Genomic DNA, 27,528 nt, shown 5'->3' on the forward strand with positions numbered 1-27,528 from the left:
CTTTAGTTTTGGCGGGTGTTTTCCCACAATCCCGCAGGACCGGAAGCAGCGCGCTGTGTTTGTGTTTAGAGTCGCTGCTAGCTGCACAGCGGCTTTACATCTATATATTTTCTCCGACTGTACTCGTGCCAGGTAACTAGTCATTCTGAAAGTTTGCTTTTGATATTTGTTTAGTATCGTTTCATAGTCTCGCTGCAATACAAATGTTTTCTGTTAATGTGTTTAAAGACAGCAGAGAAACAGATGCTAACGTTTTAAGCTAATATCACCCATCCAGCAAAATTATGCTTAATTTACTTTTATATTACATGACCGACTTCTTATCTGAACAGTTAAGATGTTTAATCAAATCAGTTAACATCAGTTTACATGGGAAGATACTTAGGTCTTCAATTGTTAGAGTTGTGAATATTTAACTTAACGTATATGGGTTAATATTCATGAACGAGTAGTTCGTATTTATGGTTATTTTAGTATTTCCACGGCCATGAGGGTTACATTTGGAATAAATGCTTTTATAGACTCAAATTTAAGCTAATTATAGTTTGTTTGGGTTTGGAATCGTTGTGGATGTTAATTAAAAACAATTATACAGGTACATCTCAAATTGGAATATCGTGAAATACTGCATTTTTTGTAACTTGTTTCAAAAAGTGAAACCCATTTTAGGTTCATTACATGTAAAGTGAGACATTTCAAAAGTTTTTTTGTTTTAATTTTGTTGATTAGAGCTTACAGCTCATGAAAGTCAAAATCCAGTATCTCAAAATATTAGAATATTTCCTAAGATCAATCAAAAAAAGGATTTGCAAAGCAGAAAAGTTCAAGTTCTTTAAAGTATGTTCATTTATGCACTCAATACTTTGTCTGGGCTCCTTCAGCACAAACTCCAGCATCAGTGAGGAAATGCATGGAAGAGATCAGCCTGTGGCTCTACCGAGGCACTATTGAGCCTTCTAGTCTGTATTGTTGGATCGACTGTTTCTCATCTTTCTCTTGAAAATATACCATAGATCCCATATGGGGTTCAGGTCAGGCATGTTGGCTGGCCAATCAAGCATAGTAATATCATGGTCAGCAAACCACTTGGAAGTGTTTTTGGCAGTGTGAGCAGGTGCTAAAGTCCTGCTGGAAAAGCAAATCAGCATCTCCATAAAGCTTGTCAGCAGATGGAAGCATAAAGTGCTCCAAAATCTCCTGGTAGACAGCTACATTGACTCTGGACTTGATAAAACACAATGGACCAACACCAGCAGACGTCACAACACCCCAAATCATCACTGACTGTGGAAACTTCAAACTGGACTTCAAGCAGCTTGGGTTCTGTGCCTCTTCAGTCTTCCTCCAGACTCCAGACATTGATTTCCAAATGAAATGCAAAATTTTAATTTATCTGAAAAGAGGACTTTGGACCACTGAGAAACAGTCCAGTTCTTTTTCTCCACAGCCCAGGTAAGATGCTTCTGACGTTGTTTCTGTTTCAGAAGTGGCTTGGTAGCCCTTTTCCTGAAGACGTCTGAGCGTGGTGACTCTTGATGCACTGACTCCAGCTTCAGTCCACTCCTTGTGAAGCTCTCCCAAGTGTTTGAATCAGCTTTGCTTGACAGTATTCTCAAGCTTGCGGTCATCCCTGTTGCTTGTGCACCTTTTCCTACCCAATTTCTTCCTTCCAGTCAACTTTACATTTAATATGCTTTGATACAGCACTCTATAAACAGCCACTCCTTTCAGTAATGACCCTCTGTGACTTATCCTCTTTGTGGAGGGTGTCAATGATTGTCTTCTGGAGCATTGCCAAGTCAGCAGTCTTCCCCATTATTGTGGTTTCAAAGAACAAGAGAGACCCTGAATTTATACTGTAGAGATGGTCGTTTAATGAAACTCAAATATAAATATTCTAATTTATTGAGATACTGGATTTTGACTTTCATGAGCTGGTAAGCTCTAATCATCAAAATTAAAACAAAAACTATTGAAATGTCTTATGAATGCAAAATATATATGAACGTTTCACTTTTTGAAATGTTACCAAAAAAAATGAAGTTTTTCACGATATTCCAATTTTTGAGATGTAGATGTATTCCGCAGTATTTCATTAATATTCACCTGCTTTTGTCGTATTTCCACTATATAAGTGAATTAAAAACCCTTTCCCTGATGATAGACTCAAATTGAGTTTGCAAACATTTACGATGTTAGTTAAATCAGAATAATTGATTCAAACCTCATTGTTCTACGTTAACTGCTCTTCCTGGCAGAGTTTCTATTGCCTGTGAGAGCTTCAGGATCACTGGGTTACTTGGTCAGTTCCTCAGCCTTCATCATCATCATGCCAGCCGCACTTGCAGATACCAGTCAGATTATCTGTGAGGTCTGGGCCAGCAATGTGGAGGAGGAGATGAGGAAGATACGACAGATCATTCAAAGTTACAACTACATTGCTATGGTGTGTGTGCCTGTGTTTATGTTCCATAGTGGTTTGCTATGGTCTAATAACATAAGAAATGTCCTATATTAATTTTTTTTAACTATTTTTTTTTATTTCTACACTGCTGGTCAAAAGTTTAGAATTATTAAGGTTTTTTAAAATATTTTTGAGAGTAGTCTCTTATGGTTGCCAAGGCTGCAATTATTTGATCAAAATACAGTAATGAGAGTAATGGTGTGAAATATAAATGAACTGTTTGCAGTTTTTAATATATTTTAAAATGTAATTTAAATTTATTCCTGAGAAGTTTTTGGCAGCCATTACTGCAGACTTCAGTGTCACACGATCTGGCAAAAATAATTTTAATAAGATGATTGGCTGCTTAAATATAACAAAATATATATATTTCAGTTTTTGTGGAAACCATGATAATTTTTCAGTTTTTTTAAAATTTTTATTTATGTTTTAACTCACCCTAGATCAGCATGGATGTCTTGTATAGGAACTTGTGACACTGACGTAATGGCTGTTGAAATATTTTGCTATCACAGGAATAAATGACTTCTACAATTCATTGAAATGGATGATAATATTGTTCTTTCTCACAGTATTTGATCAAATAAATGCAGGTTTGGTGAGAAAAATCTCAAGTCCTGTATAAGTGATTCAACAAAAATATTAGCAGCATCTTTTGGTCTGTTGATTTATACTTGATGTTTTTTTTGTTTTGTCTTTTGAACGTCAGGACACTGAGTTTCCCGGTGTGGTGGTTCGTCCCATTGGAGAGTTCCGTAGCACTGTTGACTATCAGTACCAGCTCCTGAGGTGCAATGTGGACCTTTTAAAAATCATCCAGCTTGGCTTGACATTTATGAATGAAGATGGAGACTACCCGCCTGGAACCACAACATGGCAATTTAACTTCAAGTTCAATCTGACGTAGGTGTCCAGCATTACTTGCTTATCCCTGTATTTTTAGGTTTAGCCTTAGCCAGTAATGGTACTAGTAGTGATGGTGGGTGTTTTGCAGAGAGGACATGTACTCCCAGGACTCCATAGATCTCCTTCAGAACTCTGGGCTTCAGTTTAAAAAGCACGAGGAGGAGGGCATCGACACACTCTACTTCGCAGAGCTCCTCATGACATCAGGCCTTGTGCTTTGTGAAAATGTCAAGTGGCTCTCATTTCACAGGTAACAAATAGCACTTTTTTTTTTTTAATCATTGCTGAGTCAATGTGTTCCCTTTTGTCACTACCGAAACAATGATGACATGTTTCGGTCGTGACTGTTTCGGTAGTGACAATTTTATGGGATAACACCAAAAAAAAACTACCAAAATTCCACCAAACATTTGGGTAGTGACTGTTTTGGTAGTGATAATTTTAGATACTTTTGAACCTAGCTTAGGGATGGCTCGATACCATAATTTTGGCTTCAGTACGATACCAGAATGTAATACCTCGGTATCGATACTAAATCGATACCATAGGTGACACATAACCAGCTTCAAAAGATAAGCGAATAGAAAACTATTTTATTATTAATAATAATAATAATAAATATAGCTGCAATAATGACTCCTAATTGATTGAGGTGTTCTGTTGTTGGATGTAATAATGAACATAGCAGTCGTCATTTACTCTGATCATCTGAAGAGGCTGAAGAGGATTATGTTTGGTTCTGAAGGGAATGCGCCCTCAATCTACTTAAATGCATCTATGTTCGCGCAAATCATTCGTGATGCAGCTTCACCTACAGAAGTGAGTACAAGGATTTTTAAATGAATCTTTGCAAATAGCCTTTCCTAATAATGTGCTAATTAGCAAGTTTCACCATTAATTAATTTTGCTAAAGTAAACAATCCCTCAGAAAAGAGAGGGGCGGAGTCAGCAGAGCTCATTCACATTTAAAGGAGAATGACACAAAACGGCTTGTTCTGACGAGCTGTTTTTGACAGGGCAAAAAAGGTGTTTTTTACACTACCAATGAAAAATGTTAACCATGTTACAGACTTTTCATTAAGACCCTAAAGAATAATATCAACTTGTGGAAAATGGGCATTATATGACCCCTTTAAGTAAAGATCATGTTCCATTAATAGATTTGATAAATTTCCTACTGTAAATATAAAACTTAATTTTTGATTCGTAATATAAATTTGTCCAAATGAAGTTCTTAGCAATGCAAAGGCGATTTTCTCAATATTTCGATTTTTTTGCACCCTCAGATTCCAGATTTTCAAATAGTTGTATCTCGGCCAAATATTGTCCTAACAAACCATACATAAATGGACAGCTTATTTATTCAGCTTTCAGATCATGTATAAATCTCGATTTTGAAAAATTGACACTTAAGACTGGTTTTGTGGTCCAGGGTCATATATAAATGGGTGATATCACAGAGAAGACCCCCTGTAGACTCATGGAAATGTTGAGCTTAATAAAGTCTCTTAAAATATTACAATAATTTAAAAATATTAAGATAATTTTAATGACGTCAATTTAAAGGTGTCTTCATATTAGTGAAAGTTTTGTAGAAATTTGGCTTGCAAAAAGTCCATTGTCAATAGTGTGGTGTATGAAATGCTGCTGACATGAGTCTTTCAAACTATTAGAGATGTACTGAAATTATATATATTTATTTTTATTTTTTTTACAGAAACAAACTAAAAATGAAAGTTTTCGTTTAGTCATCAATCGAAAATAAAGTTTAGGTCTTAAATTTGGTATGACGTTCAGGGTGCTGTTTTCAAAGATAAATCATTCAGTCTAGGTCTTTGGCTGCTAGCTACCTCGCAATATTTCGGTTGAACAATTTTTACAATTTTGGTATCATTTTTAGCCACAGGCAAGGGTCCAGACTGCTGATATGTTTACCTGTTGTAGCTTATCCATCTTGCGTGCACGAAATCGACACAGACACAGTCAAAACACATCATTGACCATTAAATGTTTATGCCCTTCAAACTTTTGATGAACGATGTTTTGACAGTTGCTTTGGAATGTCGCTGCACATTTCAAATAAAATAAACATGACTTGTATTCCAGAAAATATGGTACATCTAGTGTGTTCTAAATGTTTTATGTACTTTCTCTGTTCTCACCAGTGGGTATGATTTTGGTTACCTGGTGAAGCTGCTCACAGATTCCCGGTTGCCAGAAGAGGAACACGAGTTCTTTCAGATCTTAAATCTTTTTTTCCCAGCCATTTATGACGTCAAATATCTAATGAAGAGCTGCAAAAACCTTAAGGTATGACAAATACTGTAACCTGCATTATATATGTTATCTACTGTTATTGTTAAAAAAAAAATGGTGATTGTTTCTTTGTTGCTGTTTAGGGTGGACTTCAGGAGGTGGCAGACCAGCTGGAGCTAAAAAGGATCGGCAGGCAGCATCAGGCTGGCTCAGACTCGTTGCTCACTGGAATGGCTTTCTTCCGCATGAAAGAGGTTAATATTAGCCAAATGAGATCATAGCTGAATAATGGGATTTTAGCTGATCGGTCCTAACCTTTATTCTGCTGTCCTGTTTTTTTTGTTTGTTTCTTCAGTTGTTTTTTGAAGACAACATTGACGATGCTAAGTACTGTGGGCGGCTCTATGGCCTGGGATCCGGTTCTTCTCAAAGTCAGAATGGAATTTCCAACTCCTCGCAGGAAGAAACCAACAACAAGCACTGACCAAAATCTAGTGGATGATGCACTTGTTTTAATCCCACCCAGCAGATATTGTTCTTTATTGTTCTTTACAAAGATGACTTCAAATGATTCATGCATTCTTAAAGGGACATTGGGAAATGCAAAGAAGCTAATCTCAGATTCTGTTCTGCTCTGTAGTCCATCATATTGCAACGTTCCAGGACTCCAGATGTGATCCTATTTCTCCCATCAGCTGAAAATTGAAAATTTTATCTTGTTTTACAGTATTAAAAACACCATTGTTTTAAGCATGGGACCAGCGCTTGTGTATCTTATGGCTTACAAGACTCCAGGCATTTTAATATTCTCAGTCCTTTTTAGAAACGTTTTGATATTTTCTAGAAAGGCTCAAGATTTATTCATTACCGAGATAAGAGGAAATGCCCTCTCACTACTGGTACACATGACTATGGGGTTGTGTTTTTAAAATATGCCAGCATGTATGTATATTAATCTAAACTTTCAAAAGAAACACTTTTTTTTTTTTTCTGTAAGGAATACGTTTTAGATTCAGGTTTGGGGCATCTTTGGGAGCACGAGTCCACTGGTCCTATGTAACAGTTTTAAGTGTTCGTCTCACAATCTTGACTGTTTGTGGTACGTGTTTTTATTGTATCTGTTGTTCAAGGCAGTTATGTATTAAAATGTTTTCTATCGCTACAGTGGTCTCATGTCTACTTACAAGGCATGTGTTCTGAAAACTGACCGTTTGTTCCAGCTTTTAAAGTCAACAAAGTGGAAATTAACCTTCCATCTTATGAACAATTCATCGGTGCATGTTTCTTTTGGGCTTTTTTTGAGCTCATAATTTGTGAATTTCAGTGAAATGTGATGTATGCTGGACTTCTCAAATCATTGTCAAATTAAACCCTGCCCCTTTCTTATGAACAATTAAGATCACATTCAGATCTGCCAATCAACAACTACTTTTTTCTTCAATCTTTTTGATTCAAATGCACGCCACAGTACAGAGAAAGATCTGTCGCTGCAAAAACTACATGTCCAATTTTTGAATCTTAATAAAATAGCATATATAAAACTGGGCTGTGTGTTCATAAAAAGCTAGTCATAAATTACAAAAGTGTAAGAAAAAATATAAAAGTGACATTTTACAATTATTACCACTTGGTCATTGAACATGCAAATGTATGAAATTATTGAAATATTAATTTAAAATCTTGGCACACTTCAAGAAAACATTAAATCAAAGACGTATGGCTGACAAAAAACATTTGGTAACGAATCCCTTTACAGGATCTATTGCTTCAATAACAACAGTAAATTGTGGGGGATTTTTTTTTTATTACATTAGTCAAGTGAATTATACATATCAACAACAGCAATTGCATATCAAAAACACTTAAGTGCTATAACTGTTATTGTGTCAGTCTCTTCCAGGCTTTACAGAGCGATTCTGTAGTTCCATATTTATGCAACAAAGTTGTTGCCTTGGAGCAGATGTGCTGTGGAAACGGAGTAAGATGTTTTCCCATGTGCAGCAGGACGATACAACATTCCATGACATCTGGAAATGGGTATTTCTAAAATGGGACGGAAAATGTAATTATAACACATCTCATGTACAATTATATATTGATAATGTGACCCTGGACCACAAAACCAATCATAAGTCGCACGGGTATATTTGTAGCATTGTATAGGTCAAAATTGTAGATTTTTCTTTTATGCCAAAAAGCATTAGGATATTAAGTAGCTAAAGAACATGTTCCCTGAAGATATTTTGTAAATTTCCTACCATAAATATATCAAAACTTAATTTTTGATTAGTAATTAAGGCATTGCTAAGAACTTCATTTGGATAACTTTAAAGGCGATTTTCTCTATTTTTTTTTACACCCCAAATTCCAGATATTCAAATAGTTGAAACTCGGCCAAATATAATCCTATCTATCCTAATAAACCATACATAAAAGGAAAGCTTATTTATTCAGCTTTCAGATGATATATAAATCTCAATTTCAAAAAATTGACCCTTATGACTGGTTTTGTGGTCCAGTGTCGCATAAGAAAATAAATGTTATCGATAACAATAATAAGCTATTATTGATGATGATAATAAGAAACAGCAGCCTTAAAATATTATGCATATTAAACAGACAGAGCCACTTACTTTGACAAGCTCAGGAATAGCAGTGAGCGCTTTGTGGTGTTCAGCAACCTGTGCAGTCAGAGTAGAGAGAGATTCACTGCTTAAGAGAGACAAAAAGGAGCTGTTAGACATTTCTTTGACACCAGAATCAAAGCACAAACGATCCAAAGGGTACAGCCTTAGAAATACCTTTTCCCACTCAAAGATCCTCCATGTTCCTCTGAAGTTTCAGGTTGAGAAGTACTAAGTGCTTGTGGGCTCTCATGAGAGTCTTTACACTGATTGTGCTGCTGAATGAGGCTAGTGACTCTCCTCTGAACCTCTGCTATGTTTCTCTGGGTGGCCTGAAGATTGGCGTGAGGATCAGAGAGAAGAACCTTCCAGAAGCCCTCAGAGAAAATGACATCAGATTGAGCTTCTCCGTTACAGTTTGCTTCAACTTCACTGTGGTTCTTCTCTGTTAAACCGTGACCATTGCTGAAGGTGTTATTGGTCAAAGCTGCCGTTTCAGCACTGTAGTTCCACCATTTCTTATACATGAGCTGGTAACAGACAAACGCCTCCACACTTTGAGAAATTACCAAGCGCCTTTCATCAGTTGGGGCTAGTTTCTGTTTGTAGAATGCCACGGACTCCAAACCTGCGTTAAAAAAAAATATCACAATATGAATAATATTTCATGATAATAATATATCATGATATATTTAATTTTGCTTGAAGTAATGTTTTGATTATATCCAAATGTTTGATACCATTGAAATTTCATAATTCTCATAATCCATTTCAATATCACAAAAAACTAATACTAGCCAAGCAAAAGTGTACTCAAACTGAAGACAAGTAAACAGTCATGAACATGAAAAAAATCAAGCACTAGAAATAAGAAATACTACTTAAATTGTGTTACGCTGCATCTTCACTATGTAAATGCGCCCATCCTTAATTTGAACTGTTCACTTTAAAGTTAATTTGGGGTGATTTCATTTAATCTCAAAACACAATCAAGTTGACATCTCTAACCTTGCGCTAGAAGCAGCTGGCACACCTCCGTCATTAGCGTGAAGTGTCCCACCTCAGAACCTCGAGTAAGAGCTCGCAGCAGATCCTCTAGAACAGATGGCCAATCACACAACAGCTGGCTCAAAGCACACAGTGTCACGTCCAATGAGATGTGAAATAAGAGCTGAGGAATAAAAGATAATTGGAAGATCGGTAAATTTGATGATGACATCAAAGAGAGAGCTTACGTTTTTTTTCTCTAAATCAGTGGTCTGAAAAATGTTTTCTGGTCAAAAATGATCTCGAGACAAGGGTGAACACTATAAAAGATAACCGAATGGCTGATGTAATGCTAACATATAACTATATACACTACAGTAATCTAGTGTAAACAGTGTTGTGAAGTGAAAGTGAAGTTTCACTTTGATTTGATGGTCACTTTTGCACATTCTGTTGACTATAAGTAATACTGCACCTACATGTCTACTAGAATAATGTCTGTTGGGTGACTATTCAAATAAAGAGTTAGCAGGTTGTTAGCAGACAGACAGCCTAGTAATACTCCAATGAAAGATAGTTGACACAGATGCAACATTACTCATCGTCAACATGGGAACCATCAAAATAGAGTGTTACTTGAAACTTGTTTTACACAATATGAACGCGCACAAAAAAAATGCAAATAGAATAATGATATATTTATTTTAAATTACACAATAGCTAAATTATATATATATATATATATATATATATATATATATATATATATATATATATATATGGGGTTATTAAAACAAGTTTTGTATTAAAATATTGTAAAGATGTTGCTCAGTTCAATATTATTATGCATTTTTGTCTGTTTAATTCTTTAAATAAAATATTTTCTATATTATATTAGTCAGTATGAAAAGTGTATTCTGTTGGCATCTTATTTTCACACATACTTGCTTCAGAGGAACACTAGTGGTGGCAGGAGGATTCTCAATGGCTCTCAGCTGTTGATGGAGCGTTTTCACTTTGACCAGGTCAGTGGCCGCCACTCCAAACTCACTCTGCCACACTCTGTGCACCATGGAGAGGAAGTTCTCATCACAGGACTTAGACCAGGTGTGTGAAGAAGCCACACTCCAGGTGACCAGATCTGTATCTGCCAGTCTTTGAGTGAAAATCTCATTAACACAGAACACCAGTCTGTGACCCTATGAAGAACAGGAGAGGAAGATGCTTCATAATATTTATTTTCTAATATAAAAAGTTATTACTGGCAATAAAAAAATGTTTAATGTCAAGAGCAAAACCTACTAAAGGAAAACCTGCATAAATAAAAATAATATTCATAGTGTCAATTTAGCATACTAATTTATTGAATATACATGTGTATCTAAAAAACCAACAGCAAAGACAGCCGCAAACAAACCAATAGTGAGTCTTGCATCCTCAGGACTTCCTGTGCTGCAGCCCAGTCCTGGAAAAGCATCAAATCTTTGGCGCACCTCAGAGAGAGAGAATGTGCAAGCTCACTTTCTCCTGATATCTGCGCCAGATTAGCCGCAGTCCTTAGCGATATCACATCCCCTTTCTTGGCAATCACTTTAGCTGCATCAAAGCTCGAGTCTGCGGCAAGGTAACTGACAGGTGAAGAAAGAAAAATACTTTTGTTAGTCAGTTTAATAACTTTTTAATCACATTAAGGAATTTTACTTCATACATTCACTCCCTGAATGTCTGTACCTTTCCCAGTATACCTCTCTACATTTATATTTTTCTGTTAGTCTATTTTCGCATATATGACCCTGGACCACAAAACCAGTCTCAAGTCACTGGGGTATATTTGTAGCAATAGCCCAAAATACATGGTATGGGTCAAAATGATTGATTTTTCTTTTATGCCAAAAATCATTAGGACGTTAAGTAAAGATCATGTTCCATTAAGATATTTTGTAAATTTCCAACTGTAAATATATCAAAACTTAATTTTTGATTAGTAATATGCATTGCTAAGAACTTTATTTGGACAACTTTAAAGGACGATTTTCTCAATATTTAGATGTTTTCCAGATATTCAAATAGATGCATCTCGGTCAAATATTGTCCTATCCTAACAAACCATACATCAATGGAAACCTTATTTCTTCAGGTTTCTGGTAATGTATAAATCTCAATTTTACAAAAATTGACCCTTATGAATCACATATGGCTCATGATGACTAACACTGTTGAACTCTCATATCCTTGATCCAGCTATTGTGATTTTTTTTTAATTGAAAGCAACCTAGGGTAACTAACACAATATATACACACATCCTGGACTGTATACAACAATTAAATTATATACATACTGTTTAATATTAAGATCTAGTAAATGTTAAATGTACTGTAACTAATATTTACTGTAGCTGCCTGACATCTTACGTGCACCTCCACATGAATATTTTTATACCTCTACGTTGTTTTACAATTTGTTTTCACTTACCATTTTGCTGCAGTAGCATAATGGCCATCCTTTTCAAGCACTGCAGCCCAGCTCATGTAGAGATCTTTCAGCACAGGGTCCTCCGGCTGGAGTCTGGCTTTTGCTAAAGCTATGGCCTCCCTGAGGATTTAATGTAACAAACATGACCTTCTGCTCAGGCCAAACACCACTGACATAACACACAATTGCCTATTGTGATGTTTCTAACCGGTAGAGCTGGTGGCTCTTCAGGAGGTTGATGGCCTCATAGAGTTTATGGATGGAAACGAGATGTGACGCTGCTTTGAGGAACTGCTCGTGGTGGCAGAGCTGCTTTGCATACACCTCTACAGTCTTGGCCCACACTTGATAGCCAGCTAAGAGAGGGTAAATGACAAATAGGGATATCCAGAAAAATAAAAAGGAGAAATCTTTAAATGCATGTACCGAATTTATAACCACCTATACTTTTTTTCTGTATTTTGTTTTATGTATAAACTTTTTTACTTTTTTGACATTTCTGACATTGTCTGAAGCCATTTTAAAAATTTTGAATAACCCACAAATTACCCATTAATATAAATATATATATAAATTATATTTTTATTTACTTTTTTAAAAATAATTATAGATATTTTTTATTTTACAGGCAAAGTAAAACTTTGTTCAACAGCCATTATACTGCCAGACGTCTTACCCATTGGAGCTAAACTGAGGAGATGGTCAGTCAGTTCTCCTTTCTCCGAAGCAAGATTTATTGCTCCAATCAGATCTCCTTTCCACAGCCTCAGATACACCATTGAGTCATAATGACCAGCCTCCATGTGGCTCTCCTCTGTTCAAAACACCAAATCAGTGACTACATGATTCACCTCATATCTTCAGCATGCTAGCAGATACTGACACTTCCCTACGCTGGGTTCAGCTGTTTCTATGCCTGACTCACCTTCCTCCTGAAACATCCTGTAGAGGGCATCCCTGTCTGTGAACAGGCCAAGCTGAATATGATCTCCAGATCCTGGAACACATGTTCTGCTTTGCCCTGAGGAGCAGAAGGGAAAGAAAATACGCTATGTACATTGTAACTACTTGTTTCTTCTCATTTTGTCACTGCAGCAGTTCAAATTGAGTTATACATGAGAAGACAAGCAAATATTTCTTATAAAAATTGCAGGGCCAGTACCATTGTGCAGCTATGATATCTGATGGCATTACTATGGTAATAGATATATAAAAATGAATGATTTTCTTATTAACCATTTATACAACTGTTCAAATGTTTGGTGTCTGTACAAATTTGTTTTTTTAAGGAAAATAATACTTTTATACAGCAAGGACACATTAAACTGATCAACAGTGACAGTAAAAACATTCAAAATGTTACAAAATATTTTATTTAAAAAAAAAAAAACGCTTTTAAGTTTCCATTCAAAGGTTTGCTTTTTTTTTGTAATGGCTGCTTAAAACTTCCCCATTGTCACCACAGGAACCATTTACATTTTACAACAGAAAAAGTTTTTAAATTGTAATAATATTTTACAATATTGCATTTCACGAGAAATTGAGATTGGAAAGCTTAAGAGACTTTACATAAAAAAACCTAAAAAACTGACAGGTCATAAAACGACAGTCCATGGTTAAACATTGAATCCCATGGTAATGCTATGGTGAAAGGCCAAAACAACATTTTACATTTTTTGTTAATGATGTTTCTGACATATTTATAACTTGCATTTGATTAATCTTTCAGCATTTCTGGATTTAGTATTAGCAGTATTATACCGCAGTAAACATCTCAAAGATTTATTCATTTCAATTTAATAACTTAGAATACGCTTATCTTCAAATGATGGATAAAGATTTTATATATACACATATGTTCTAATAACTTGTGCTGTGCTCCCAACTTACCATATGAGTATCTTACAGCTGCGAGTGTCAGACAGTCCTGTTGAAGTTCCTCTTTGGGTCGGTGATCCATAGAAGTACTCAAAGGGAGAATGGAGCGTGGCTTTCTCTTTTTTAAAGACAGATCTAAAAAAATTTAAAAAGTAAACGAAATACCATAACCAATGTTTTTGATTTTAACGACACGTAACACCATACAATATTTATTTTTCAATTAATTTATTCATTTAAAATTATTTAACATTAATTGATAAAAAAAAAAAAACTAATAAATTATTAATTAACTAATATTATTGTTAATAACCATAATGCTAATTATTATTATTATATACAATAATAATTACAATAATAACCGGTCATTACAGTTGCCAAGAAATGCATCAACAAGCTGCCATTATTATAGAATATGTGGTCACAAATGCATTTATTTAGCTGCATTGTACAATCAATTCAGAATCTGAACTATCCATTTCATAAGAGTTTTTCTGCATGATGCATGTTTTAAAAATTACATTATAAAAAAAAAGTAGTGAGATAATGTAATGAGAAAAATATCTTGACAACATAGACAAAGCAGAGACTGACCTGGTTTCTCTCTTTTCTTTTCCTCTTTGACCTCCCTTTTAACTGCATGACTGAACTTTTCTCCATTCTGAACCCTCTCAGTGCCACGTGTGTCCACACTGCTCACTCTGGACCAGCCTGTGACCCCAATGATAAAGGTTATTCATCAGACGACACCCAGACAACCGGAGTGACATTTCAAAGACTGCGCTGGAAGCACAAAAGTGAGAGGAAGCGGAAGAGACAGCGAGAGATGAAAGCAAGAAAGATGGGCCGTTACCCGTGACGGATGGACCGTCTGTGTTCTCCCTCTCTTCTTCCTCGTCATTGTCTGATTGGCCCTCTTCTGCTCCACTGCCTGCTGCTCCTTTAATTTCTTCACCTAAAGGCAATTCCCTTTCCTCTGCCTTCATCCCTCCTTTTTCTGGTGCCTTTTTTTTCTTCTTGGACTTTTTCTGCGGTCCTTTCTTTTTCTCCATCTCAACACGTTTCTTACCTGATGAAAATATTAAAGGTATGTGTACAGTTAATGATTCAAATTATTTATATATTTCATATTTATATATTTTAGCGCTTTTGACTCTGTTTCATAAAAATATGAAAAAAGAAGCAAATTACAAACAACATGACAAAAACAATAGAACAAGGATACAAAATAAATAAACTTATAGCTTCATTTTGTTTTACATGTACGAAATACTACAGAAATTGAATAATCAAATACTAAAACATATTCTTCGATTCATAAATCAAATATGAATGGATTTTTATTAAACATACAAACGTGATTCAGTCAAGAGCAGTGAGTGAGTTTCTCTTTTGTTGCTTTGTTTGTCTTTTGTTGTTTGCTTAACATTAATGATACAAGCAGGTTTATTAGGCTCTTGTCTCTTTAAGACCGAATGCATAAAGGGAAGTCATGGCCTAACGGTTAGAGAGTCGGACTCGCAATCCAAAGTTGCGGGTTCGAGTCTCGGGCCGGCAGGGATTGTAGGTGGGGGGAATGAATGTACAGCGCTCTCTCCACCCTCAATACCACGACTGAGGTGCCCTTGAGCAAGGCATCGAACCCCCAACTGCTACCCGGGTGCCGCAGCATAAATGGCTGCCCACTGCTCCGGGTGTATGTTCACGGTGTGTGTGTTCACTGCTGTAAGGATTACAGAACCTCAGACACTTTGAACTCCTGAGATGGACAACACACACACACAGTGCATTAACATACAGACATCTGTCTCCACACCCCACTGAGAGAGAATACAAGAAAATGCCTCTCTCACATATGCATCAGTTCCTTTCCATCACCCATCCTTCCCTTCACTCAGAATGATCAATAGAAGAATGTAATATTCTACATTAATGCAAGTGTTATTTACAGTCATGTTTGGTATCATTTGAATTGTCTCAGGGCGACTGTTACAATGGTCTCATTCTTATAAGAAGTAAACTAAAAGGGAATACAGATCCTGAGAGTTCAGAGATATTTTGCATACTATAGAGGGTGGGTCAATTCCCAGTGGTTTTCATGCAAATTACCTTCTGTCCCAAAAGGTGCCAACTTGGCTTGATCAAAGCAAATTCAAATTGTTAGTTCCTGTCTCGAGTTTGGGGGATGTTTATTCTGGTCTGAAGTACTTAAAGAAATGTGGCAAAAGGGTCGGGGGATTCTGTAACCAGAAGCCCGTAGTGATGGTCTCAATGCTCACACTATGTATTTCTATAAAGTCAGGTATGCATTCTTTACTCATAGATTTATCTTTGAGAATTCAATGTTTTGTATTGATATGATTTGATCTCTTTGAATTGCTATGGAATTGACATAATACATACAGTATTTACCTGACTGAGAATAAATTGTTACATTTGACCTTATTCTGTTTTACTCTGTAATTATTGACTCTAGTAGATTACGTTGCATCCTTGTTAAAGACATGAGCAACCGAATGAAAGAGTAAATATAAAGTTAAGAGTTAACTAGAATAATCAAATATCAGAATAATAAATTAGAAATGGACAAACAATCAATTTGTATTTCAAGTTAAATACGAGGTCATAAAGAAATGGAGTCAGATTAAATGATAAAATGGAGTCAGATTAAAGTTTAATTAAAATTGAAGAACTGTGCACACTGGAAAGACCGAACACGCAGGAAACCTTCATCCACCACCGGAAACCTTCCTTGGGCCGGATGCATGGAGCCTTACACTGCTGTGTGTGTGCATGTTGGATGGGTTAAATGCAGAGCACGAATTCCGAGTATGGGTCACAATACTTCATAAATCCAATATACTGATACACATCCGATTTACGCCAACTGTTTACCTTCACTTAAGATATAACTGACTATTTATGTAAATACCCCACAAGTTAGGCATTTAGACATACCTGTGTGTATTCATTTCTAGGGCAAATTATTATTTTAATAGACATATAATTCAGGATCAACTCTACTTGTGTATATATACTAATGTTAAATATGAAGGTATACATACTCTTCGGAGGTGTGACGTGTTCCTGCTTGGATACGGCCCATTCATGGAGGGTGAAGTCATCTCCACCGGTCCAAACTAGGTCTGGGTGAACAGTGGACCACTGCACGCACAGTAGTCGACCTGAGTGACCCCTGTAGTTACACACTGGCTCCTCTTTCAGCACATCCCACACCTGTGAAAATCATTAAGAATTATTAGTTTACTAGGACAACCCACACTCATCAAATTTAAAACTGGATAATCCGAAACACAATAATGTTTATTATATTTTCATTAAATTTCCAGATAAAATAACCTTGATTTCCATGATATTAGTGGGAAATAATACTTTTTTAAAAATTTTTAATCACTTTTAGCAAAAAAAAAAAAAAAAAAACTTGCCTGAGCAGTTCCATCATAACACACAGTCACCAGACGGCCATCGTGATGGGGGCTCCAGGCTAGACTGGTGATTTTGTTGGTGTGACCAGTGAGAGTTCTAAAAGGTTCAGTGATCAGCACTGGACTCTCTGATGGAGTTTCTGTAACAGAAAAAAACATGAGAAAAATATACACATTTATTGGCTATGCTCAAAATACCAAACTATCATACTATTCTTACTATACCCGTAGAATTCTCTGTATGCATAGAATAGCTAACAAGGATAGATACAAGAACAATCAAACAATGATGAAGAGTCGATTCTCACCAATGACGCTCTTTAGGTCATGAACATAGACTACGGCATTACTGGAGCCGGACACCAGCAGATACTGCAGCTCATTCTGAGATGAGTGTTCATGGTGCCAACGTAGTGAATTAATGATCTTATGATGCTGCTGCACTGTGCACAAGAGCTTCAGCATGGGAGCCTTCAATACCTCTATGGACCTAAAACAAAAACCCTTATGGAGTGAGACACTTGACATAAACTTTTTGATACAGTACATGGCAATCTAAATTATTGCATAAAATACCATGAAATAAAATGGTGCATGATTAATCTGTGCTATTCATCTAAAGAAGTAAAATGGTCACATTTATAATCTTGCATTTCTCGATCCCTAAAATTATTTTTCCTTTTCTGCTGATGTAATCAAAGCCATGTGGAGAAACATTATATTAAATAAAATAAGTAAATAAATAAATAAGAAGCCAAACGTACAAACATTAGTGTATACCACTATTTTCATAACATTTCTCATTTTAAAAATTATACATTGTGCAGTGCGGGTGGGGGCTTCAGGAATGTGGTTTGATCAAGATTATCACTCATCTGGACTAATAAATGACATCGAGGTTGATAAATATAATGAATAAATTTACTACTTGAGGAAGAGGAAATGGTTTTGATCAAAATTATTACCCATCTTCATTTCCAATGGCCAAAACACTGCCATCCGGCTTCCAGTTGAGGTCTGTATGGGGGGGGATCTTGTGCTGGACAACAGAATATTATTTTATTTAGAAATATATACATAAAGACGGATATGAACAAATTATTTTTCACCTTACTTTGATGTTGTTGGTGTCTCGGATGAGTCTGTCAATGTTACTGGCTTCCCCTGAGAGCTTCCAAGGGTCGTGCTGGAAGATGACCCCCTCTCCGGCACAGCTGTATAAGCTGTAGGACGGCTTGTCTCCTGATCCCCCTGTGCCACACACATACATAATTATTAGCAGCAACATCACAGTTACTATTGTTCATACCCCTCTGAACAAACAAAAGCAATTATCTCCACCCCCTTGAGCATCGGAGATGGATACAGTAATGAATGTGTCATTTCTCAGCGGTGAGGTGAAATTAAGTTTTCATTCCTTGATTATCCAACAAAATCAGCTGAGGGAAAGGAAGCAATTTGTCCACATTCGCTCAATTGCGGAGTGCGTGTAAGAGGAGCTGGGCATCACTTATTGCTGACGGATTATTCTTGGTGCCATTCCACGTTCAATGTTTACTGGCCCATGTGGGTTTGTGTGCAGTTTATGAATTAATTTACCAAAAGACATGGGCGGCACAGGAGGGCCCCATGAGAGGGTGTAGACGGTTCTGCGGTGGTAAGTGCTTGAGATTTGAGGCGGCCTGTGCGTGAAAACAAATAATGAAATTACATTTAAATGAAATCAAATTCAATTCAATCCAATTTTATTGCATATTAAACGTAATCTTGCATCCAAATGAACCTAAGAATTTGCATATATACAGACCAAAAATTGGTGAAAATTGACTGTTTATCTGTTGTTCTTACTTGTTAGAGTAAACCTCATAGATGCCCACTTTACCGTCATCTGTACCAAACGCCAGAGAGCCCTCTTTTAGTGGATGCCATGCCAACTGGATCAGAGATAGGAGCAAAAAAAAGCAATTATGGCCTTGATTTCAAAATAACTGACTGAGGGAAATGTAACTGTGTCTTAAAGACATCTGACTCACGGCTGTGACTTTAGATTTGACCCCTTGCCAGAATGTCTTGATTTCATATTGGTTCTGAATAGACAGGGTGTTCCACACCCGGATCATGCTGTCCCCGACGCCTACAGCCAGGCAGCCGGTGCCCACTGGAGAAAAGCTGAGACAGTACACAAACCCACCCAGAGTGGGGAGTGTCCAACAGCATTCCAGAGATACTAGGTCCCAACACTTAATCTGAAATGACAATGGATTGAATGGTTTGAATCAAAGTCTAAGAATGATGATAAACAGACAAAAATAAAAATGGGTGAGGGCGACCCTATTTTTGTTTGTTTGGAATAATATGATTTTTGCAAGTCATTAAAAAAAAAATCATAAAAACAATAAATTGTAATTATAGGTAAATTGTTTTATATATACACACACACACACAAACACACACATACAGTGAGGCCAATAAGTATTTGATCACCCTGTGATTTTGCAAGTTCTCTTACTTAGAAATCATGGAGGGGTCTACAATTTTCAGCATAGGTGCATTTCCACTGTGAGACACAGAATCTAAAAATAAAAATCCGGAAATCACATTGTATGATTTTTTAAACAATTTATTTGTGAATTACTGTGTCAAATAAGTATTTGATCACTTGCTTATCCGCCAGATTTCTGACCCTCAAAGACCTGTTATTTTGCTTTTAAATAGTCCAGCTACACTCTGCTCATGATTCTAAATTAGTAGCAACTGTTTGAGGTCGCTAGCTGTCATAAAGACACCTGTGCACCCCACAATCAGCCAAAGTCTAAGTAGCAACATGGGCAAAACCAGAGCTGTCAAAAGACACAAGAGACAAAATTGTAGACCTTCACAAAGCTGGAAAGGGCTACGGGGCAATTGCCAAGCGGCTTGGTGAAAAAAGAACAACTGTTGGAGCAATTGTCAGAAAATGGAAGAGACTAATGATGACTATCAATGTCCCTCGGACTGGGGCCCCACGGAAGATCTCTCCTCGTGGGGTATCAATGATGCTAAGAATGGTGAAGAATCAGCACAGAACTACACGGGAGGAGCTGGTCAATGCCGTGACGAGAGCTGGGACCATCATTTCCAAGGCTACTATCAGTAATACACTAAGACGTCATGGTTTAAAATCTTGCATTGCACGGAAGGTTCCCCTGCTTAAGTCAGCCCATGTCCAGGCCCGTCTGAAGTTTGCCAGGGACCATCTGGATGATCCAGAGGAGTCATGGGAGAAAGTCCTGTGGTCAGATGAGACCAAAGTAGAACTTTTTGGTCTTAACTCCATTCGCCGTGTTTGGAGGAAGAAGAATGATGAGTATCATCCCAATAATACCATACCTATAGTGAAGCATGGGGCTGGAAGCATCATGCTCTGGGGGGTGTTTTTCTGCACAGGGGACAGGAAGACTGCACTGTATTAAGGAGAGGATGAACGGGGCCATGTATTGTGACATATTGGGCAAAAACCTCCTTCCCTCAGTCAGAGCATTAAAGATGGGTCATGGCTGGGTCTTCCAACATGACAATGACCCAAAGGACACAGCCAGGAAAACCAAGGAGTGGCTCCATAAGAAGCATATCAAGGTTCTGGAGTGGCCTAGCCAGTCTCCAGACCTAAATCCAATAGAAAATCTTTGGAGGGAGCTGAAACTCCGTGTTGCTCAGCAACAGCCCCGAAACCTGACAGATCTAGAGAAGATCTGTATGGAGGAGTGGGCCAAAATCCCTCCTGCAGTGTGTGCAAACCTGGTGAAGAACTACAGGAACCGTTTGACCTCTGTAATCGTTAACAAAGGCTTCTGTACCAAATATTAAAAATGTTTGACTCAAGTGATCAAATACTTATTTGACACAGTAATTCCCAAATAAATTGTTAAAAAATCATGCAATGTGATTTCCGGATTTTTATTTTTAGATTCTGTCTCTCACAGTGGAAATGCACCCATGCTGAAAATTGTAGACCCCTCCATGATTTCTAAGTAAGAGAACTTGCAAAATCACAGGGTGATCAAATACTTATTGACCTCACTGTATCTGTGTATATATATATATATATATATAAAATGTATATGTGCAAAATATAATTTCTTATTTTTCCTACTTTTATACAGTATATATAATATTGTATGTAATATGCAACGTACACACACATACACGCGCACACATTTTATATATACACTGCATTATAAATTTTCTTCTCACATATTTGAGGAGCATGTAGCTTCCAAGAAGTAATGTGGTGGTACACAGTATAGACCATGGTACTGAAAGATTACCACATTTTGGTGAAAACAGTTTAGAAGTACATATTATGGGAGGAAGGTCTCACCTCTCTGTCCATTGAGGTACTGAGCAGAAGTTCTCTATCCCCAGAGCGAAATGAGCTCATGTTGAAGACGATACGGCTGTGATTCTGTCCATCTGGGGAACTGCCCAGCAGACTCCACTTCTCCTTGCCTGACTTCTTGAGATCCCACATTATGATCTCACCGCTGCACGCCAACATTCACAACAAGTCAACTCATGTTAATTTACAAGAAAATAACAAAATAACCATTTGGCAACTCAATAATACAACCTTACCCGAAACAGCTGGACACAATCTGTGAAGGTTTCCCCTTAGGCCAGTGGACAGTCAGCCAGAGTCTTTCCTTCAGCGCTGGATCAGCTCCTGCTCCTCGTCTCTTCAGGAAGGGAAGCTTCAGGGTCATTACACCTGAAAGGAGACACATTGTGACCTAAATTACCCTGCAACTGAAAGCTTCTATAAAACAGTTTTGTTTGTGCAAGCTTTGGGCAATGAGTCTCTCTCTGTCACCTTTTCCTCTGGCTGTGCTCCATATCCGCACGGTTTGATCTCGACTACCTGATGCCAGGTAACACCCCATTTCCGCTCCTTCTGTCACCCCATTGTTTCCATCTACAGAAAGAGTCAATGACATATCACTTATTTTGTCTTCTCTATTATTTCAGGGGTTCCTAATCTTTTTTGTCAGCTGAATCCCTTTGATGTAAAATATACTTGAAGTCCACCAGAGCTTTTACATTAATATTTCAATAATTTGACATATTTTACATGTTAACAGTTCTCCGATGTCGGTTAAGGGTCACATGACATGCAAATAAACAGATAAAATATCTAATAAGTGTTATTTTGATTCGAAATTATATCTATTGTAGTTCTTATTAATATTTAGTTTTTATTTTTTCTCTGTTTTCATTTTAATTTTAGTAAATGTGTGTTTTTTTGTTATTTTCATTAGGCTTTTTAAAAAAATACTTTTAATGTCTACATAGTCTTTATTAACTTTTGTTTCAGTTCCTTTAGTACGACAAGATAAACTAAAAATAAAGTAATAAACTTTAAATTCAGCAACATTTCTCATTTTTATTTATTCATTTAAAGTTTATTTTTTTGTTTTTGTTAACTAAAGTTTTTATGGTATTAATTTGAGTTAACTTTAACTTTTTATGTTTATTTGATTGTGTTTAACAACATGTCAGCTTCTGTGGCTATTTTCATGGATAGAAAATGTATGGCTGACTATATCATGTTTGTATAAATTTATTTTTGTTTTTGCTAAAAACTCTAAAACTGCATTTGGCTTAACTCTGTTAAAAATCTCTTCAAAAGAGTTAACTGAATTAAAAAAAGTTCTCTCACAGAGTTAAAACCAGCACAATCGAATAAAACATGCTTCATGGATAAAGGATTTTGGCAGAGAGAACATGTTGTGCTGCTCTTTACTCTGAAATAAGCAGCATCATGTACAGTACTATATACTTTTTAAATGAAAAATGCAGCCTTTAATTTGATAATGATTTTATCAGACATATTACAAATTCAATTTTATTTCAATTAATTTGCAGAACCATTTGTTTATTTTAAATGTTAATAAATTAATTATTAGGTTTTCATCAACTCATAAACCCACTGCACTTCCCTTCCCCATTTGGGAAAGGCAAGGTTAGTTCAGATTTTAAATGTCATTTGGTGCGATTCCCAAACACTTAATGGTAATAACAGACTGAGGCAAAATGGACCATTAAGCATCTCTTGATTACCTGTGTTGTCTTCTGATCGCCCATATAGAGGCTCTTCTCTGGGTTGAGGGCACCATGTTAGTGCGTGAATCTCATCATCATGCCCCCTCAGCCGATGGATTACCTCCCCTTTTTTACTGATGTCTATCACCACTATCATTCCATCCTTATACCTTTAAGAGGAAGCATAAACAGTTAGCATGCACCGCTGATGAGTCTAGAGATCTCTATGATTACAACACATATTGAATAATTATACAACGAGCCTTTACCCCACTGCGATGTAGTTTTCCTCATGTGGAGAGCAGGATAAGCAGAAGATTGTTCGAGGTTCAGGGAAGAAGCTCTGGGTGTCATTACTGCTAAACCAATAGCACACCACAATGCCCTTTTCATCTCCAGTGACCAGAAGAAGTTTCTGCACCGGAGACCAGTGGACTGCAGAGATGGTGCTCTGTTCAAACATATGGTATGTCAGTCACCATGATTTTCATTTGCTCATAATTTATATATGTTTTATGCCTTCAATACCTCTTATAGAATACTGCAGTGTTTATTATAAACGGTTTATTCATGCACATCATTATTTAAAAATAAATAAATCATGATGGGGGGAAAAACAAGTCCCATCCTACACTATATTCACAATAGGGATGAAAAGATGATGGAATTTTCTGTTTAATGCCAGCCTTAACGTTGGTGCAAAATATTGTCACCTAACCAATAAAAATGTTATTGTTGAGTCCGCAAGTTACACTTTTACCACTGTAGAAAATGGCAGAAATAAACTGTAATATAGTACAAAACTTGTTAAGGGAACAAAACTGTGAGCCAGTCACAACACTTTAAGAAAGACAGGTAGAATATTCACTCACTTGGTGGACATTGTGCTCTTTCAACAGAATTTTCTGCTCAGCATCCCAGATTTTGACTGTCTTGTCATCTGAAGTGCTAGCACAAATCTGTTCTTGTCCATCATGGGAGCAAAATGCAAAACCAGAAACTCTTTCAGTGTGCCCAGTGAGTTCACCTGCAGAAAGAAGGTCTGATCAGATCAACGTGAATTTGCAAAAAGCATTATATTAAAGCATCCTGAGCTCTTACCTGTTACTGCTGGAGATGCTGCGGTCACATTTAGCAGATAGATTGCATTCTTTGCTCCAAAACCCAGCACTCCCTTACCATTTATGTCACTGCAACGTGAACAGTACCAGTTTGGAGACGCTGGCAGATGTCGTTGGTGCATTATTAAGAGAAAATGACCGCTGCATCAAGATCAGAGGATAAATTCACGGATAGTGACAGTGAATTCACTTCTCACATCTACTCATGCTGCCGAAAACACACCGGCTGCCGAATATCAACAGCGTGTGCTGTAAAAATTATACGGAACGCGAGAAGGGACAGTGTTACCATAGAGACAGTCAAATGTTTGTTTAAGACAGACATATTCTATAGATAGGTTGGTAGAAATATATATCATACGCCTTATTTGCAATTATAATATTTTTGTTGGAAACTATTTAACCAATAATAATAAAACGTATAACTTTGAACTCATTCTGCAGTGACATATGCCGTAAAGCAAAGCGTCGTAACATATTCAACCGATTCTTATTTCCGAGTCTGTTCATTCAGTTCAAAACGACACTTCAGCGATTCATTTAAGTATCATTTTACCAAATCTCGGGACAAGTGTATGATATCGCAGAGTGGCATATTACCTGCTCTAAAACCAGTCAATCCATGTAGGCACTTACTGCCGTTTTTAGATGTATAATGGGAGTATATTGTAATTTAATGCGTCCCTGTTCAGTGGTTGCAGCCATAACTTAGCTAATGACACAACGCATAGTCGTTAAGAATCTAAATATATATTTGCATTGACACTGAAAAATACAAAAATTCACTCACATCTTTTACATTTCAGTCACGAATAAATCAGACCTGGGGTTTCGTTTCAACGGAGGTGTCGGTTCAACCAGAGAACTTTCTATCAGAATTCTTCTTCTTTGGTTCAACCGACTCACTGAAAAGATCCGAATCAAAAGAATGATTCACTCACGAATCGGACATCCGTGATGATCAATATGGCGGCCTCCGTGGTGACATGGGCTGGTGAGTCAAACCAAATATAATTTCATTTTATTTACATTTATATATGCATTTCCGTTCATTTTGTTTTAATTGTAAATTACATGGACATTGTTTATAGGTTTAGCCGCAATTGGCCGTGTTTGTCGACATATTCACTCTAGGTAAGAAAATCACATGCAGTTGCTATGAAATGTAAAAGGACACCGATTAAAATCTAATATAATCAGTGTGACTGTGTCTTTAAACATACTTGGCTACCTAGATAAACAGCATTTTTGGCCATTAATGTGCTGTTTAATGCTAGGTTTTGAGACGCTGCATATTTATTGTTTTACAATCTGTCTTGCTCCATTTAGGTTGCTTGCATCTTCATCTATGTTATCTCAGGTGTCATGTCTTCACACAAGTACAGAGTTAAACAGCAAACACTGGGAAAGAAACAATCTGATTGTATATCCACCACAACAGAAAGATGAACCACGCAGACCTGCTGTTAGTAATTCAATTAATTTACTTTTGCATGTAATGAAGTTCATTATGGGGTTCAATTATTTGACTTGTTTTTATTTTTGTTTATGTATAATAGGAGATTTATCACTGCAGACGACAGATTAAATACAGCAAAGACAAGATGTGGTACTTGGCTAAATTGGTGAGTAATATGTGTAATGACTCATTTATTGATAGTTGCTCTTTAGTAGGTAAAATGGCATATGTATAACGTATGGAGTAATAATATATAGTTGGTTACATTATTTAAGTGATGAATGTTTTTACAGATCAGAGGTATGACCATTGACCAGGCACTCACTCAGCTCGAGTTCAACGACAAGAAGGGAGCTAAAATAATCAAAGAGGTAAAAATACAAATAGTGATATGACAGGAATATCTGTTGAACTGCTCAAATAGTTTTGATTAAAATGTGTATTTTGCAGTAAAAAAAAATCATACAGTGTAACACTTTTGAAGTGTGTTTTCTGTTTTGAAATGTATAGTGAGTTTTATTTGTGTTAAAGGTAATTTTGGAAGCTCAGGACATGGCAGTCAGAAATCACAATGTGGAATACAAATCAAATCTATATATTGGTAAGTTGGATATCTGCCAAATATTAACATGAAAACGATTAGTACACTTGTTGCTGTTTTTCTTGTGGAGTAATGTTTTTTTATTTGTGCATTCAAAAAATTTTTTTTCAACATTTCAACCTGGTTAAAGTATCTTTCATTTATCCACCAGCTCTGGTCCCCCTCGGTTGAAATTTTATTGTTTGGTGGGGGGGGGGGGGGGGGCTGTACTAACACATTTGGAGGAGCATTGTCAGCAAATGCCCCCTCATGGTGCTAGTTGTGTCAGCGCCACAGTCCACAGGGTTTAAAAAAATTCAATAATCCAAAAAATAATTTGCAAGCTATTTTTTTGAGACACAGAAAAAAAAAAAAACATTTTGATGTGTTTGCAAGCTAGCCAATTTCAATCATTCTGAGACTCAACCACAAAACAAAAAAAGTTTTAAGAAAAAAAATCTTTGGTGGTTTTGCTTAAGACACAAAATCAATCTACATTTAGTGCATGAAAAGGCAATATTTGATGTGTTATATGTTATGTATGCTGCTTTTGTATTTTATTTAGAATAATGTATATACATTTCTGGATTGAATGTCATTTTATGAACATGGCTCCTTGACTTTAGTATAAACCGTTAATTGTAGCATCTGAATTATGTTTTCTTTTGGTCTGACTTCAACAGCTGAATCATTCTCTGGCAAGGGAAAATACCTCAAGCGTATTCGTTATCATGGACGTGGAATGTTCGGCATCATGGACAAAGTGCACTGCCACTACTTCGTAAAGCTTGTTGAGGGAGTCCCGTCCAAAGTTGAGAAGAAGACAGGACTCGACCAGGCCAAGGAGTATGTGGAGCAATTGAGGAACCGAACAATTATTCACTCACTATAGTTTAAAAAGACTCTTGATGTTTTGTTAATGTGCTCATGTAAATAATAACTGAAGAATAAAGAAATCACACCAAGCACAGCTATTGTTTTATCTTGTGGATCAAAGTTGAAACAATAGAAGTTTAATACAGTTAATTTTTTCCCCTGTGCATTAAAATGTAAACTAATCATTATTATACATTACCATAATTTACAGAAAAAAAACTGTCATTTGGAATAACAAGTTTATTTACTAAAAAATCTAGAACAGTAATCATTAGATGACATCAAAACACTTTATATAATGATCACAGTGCAGCCCTCATAAACTAATTATTTGTCATTTTTAAATCTTTACAAATCCTTGGCAATATCCTTCAAACCAA

General features: G+C 36.5%; 3 protein-coding genes across 5 annotated transcripts; 2 read left to right on the forward strand and 1 right to left on the reverse strand.

Annotated features, from left to right (window-relative positions):
- The first annotated feature begins 29 nt into the window (after positions 1-29).
- On the forward strand, positions 30-7,171 carry LOC306856266 (CCR4-NOT transcription complex subunit 8). The gene is made up of 7 exons (XM_079395424.1): positions 30-132; positions 2,259-2,446; positions 3,174-3,367; positions 3,459-3,620; positions 5,536-5,680; positions 5,770-5,880; positions 5,982-7,171. The coding sequence occupies exons 2-7, from the start codon at positions 2,330-2,332 to the stop codon at positions 6,108-6,110; spliced, it is 858 nt and encodes a 285-aa protein (XP_079251550.1). The 5' UTR covers positions 30-132; positions 2,259-2,329; the 3' UTR covers positions 6,111-7,171.
- Positions 7,172-7,411: 240 nt separating this feature from the next.
- On the reverse strand, positions 7,412-25,140 carry LOC306855639 (gem-associated protein 5-like). 3 transcript variants are annotated; one of them, XM_079394423.1, is made up of 29 exons: positions 25,024-25,140; positions 24,214-24,374; positions 23,985-24,139; positions 23,382-23,563; positions 23,131-23,282; positions 21,884-21,985; positions 21,649-21,781; positions 21,395-21,557; positions 19,068-19,280; positions 18,883-18,968; positions 18,634-18,716; positions 18,149-18,285; positions 18,000-18,073; positions 17,343-17,524; positions 17,035-17,174; positions 16,654-16,825; positions 14,442-14,657; positions 14,183-14,299; positions 13,601-13,723; positions 12,636-12,731; positions 12,387-12,524; positions 11,919-12,066; positions 11,711-11,830; positions 10,655-10,865; positions 10,182-10,436; positions 9,259-9,421; positions 8,428-8,878; positions 8,260-8,338; positions 7,412-7,669 (listed from the first exon to the last, which is right to left on the reverse strand). In XM_079394423.1, exons 2-29 carry the CDS (start codon positions 24,353-24,355, stop codon positions 7,505-7,507), a joined length of 4,398 nt encoding a protein of 1,465 aa, XP_079250549.1. In that variant the 5' UTR covers positions 24,356-24,374; positions 25,024-25,140; the 3' UTR covers positions 7,412-7,504. The 3 variants fall into 3 exon arrangements, with proteins under 3 accessions (XP_079250549.1, XP_079250548.1, XP_079250550.1); XM_079394422.1 differs by lacking the exon at positions 25,024-25,140 and having other exon boundaries at positions 24,214-24,486; XM_079394424.1 differs by lacking the exon at positions 25,024-25,140 and having other exon boundaries at positions 7,413-7,669; positions 8,260-8,335; positions 24,214-24,486.
- On the forward strand, positions 24,738-27,241 carry LOC306855640 (large ribosomal subunit protein uL22m-like). The gene is made up of 7 exons (XM_079394425.1): positions 24,738-25,227; positions 25,325-25,367; positions 25,563-25,698; positions 25,793-25,858; positions 25,986-26,063; positions 26,224-26,293; positions 26,956-27,241. Exons 1-7 carry the CDS (start codon positions 25,191-25,193, stop codon positions 27,162-27,164), a joined length of 639 nt encoding a protein of 212 aa, XP_079250551.1. The 5' UTR covers positions 24,738-25,190; the 3' UTR covers positions 27,165-27,241.
- Positions 27,242-27,528: the final 287 nt, after the last annotated feature.

This window comes from Barbus barbus, assembly GCF_936440315.1.
Source record: "Barbus barbus genome assembly, chromosome: 36".
NCBI lineage: Eukaryota > Metazoa > Chordata > Actinopteri > Cypriniformes > Cyprinidae > Barbus > Barbus barbus.

What these genes read in the sequence shown, in the direction of transcription:
- LOC306855640 (XM_079394425.1), top strand. Translation starts at nt 25,191, where the DNA reads ATGATCAATATGGCGGCCTCCGTGGTGACATGGGCTG. An exon ending in TGTCGACATATTCACTCTAG is followed by an intron (nt 25,368 to 25,562) that starts GTAAGAAAATCA and finishes TGCTCCATTTAG; the next exon opens with GTTGCTTGCATCTTCATCTA. An exon ending in ATGAACCACGCAGACCTGCT is followed by an intron (nt 25,699 to 25,792) that starts GTTAGTAATTCA and finishes TATGTATAATAG; the next exon opens with GAGATTTATCACTGCAGACG.
- LOC306855639 (XM_079394423.1), bottom strand. Translation starts at nt 24,355, where the DNA reads ATGCACCAACGACATCTGCCAGCGTCTCCAAACTGGTACTGTTCACGT. An exon ending in GCCATTGGAAATGAAGATGG is followed by an intron (nt 17,525 to 17,999) that starts GTAATAATTTTG and finishes TTTTTGTTTTAG; the next exon opens with GTCCATAGAGGTATTGAAGG. An exon ending in GGATGCAAGACTCACTATTG is followed by an intron (nt 10,437 to 10,654) that starts GTTTGTTTGCGG and finishes TGTTCTTCATAG; the next exon opens with GGTCACAGACTGGTGTTCTG.
- LOC306856266 (XM_079395424.1), top strand. Translation starts at nt 2,330, where the DNA reads ATGCCAGCCGCACTTGCAGATACCAGTCAGATTATCTGTGAGGTCTGG. An exon ending in GTTACAACTACATTGCTATG is followed by an intron (nt 2,447 to 3,173) that starts GTGTGTGTGCCT and finishes TTTGAACGTCAG; the next exon opens with GACACTGAGTTTCCCGGTGT. An exon ending in AACTTCAAGTTCAATCTGAC is followed by an intron (nt 3,368 to 3,458) that starts GTAGGTGTCCAG and finishes GGTGTTTTGCAG; the next exon opens with AGAGGACATGTACTCCCAGG.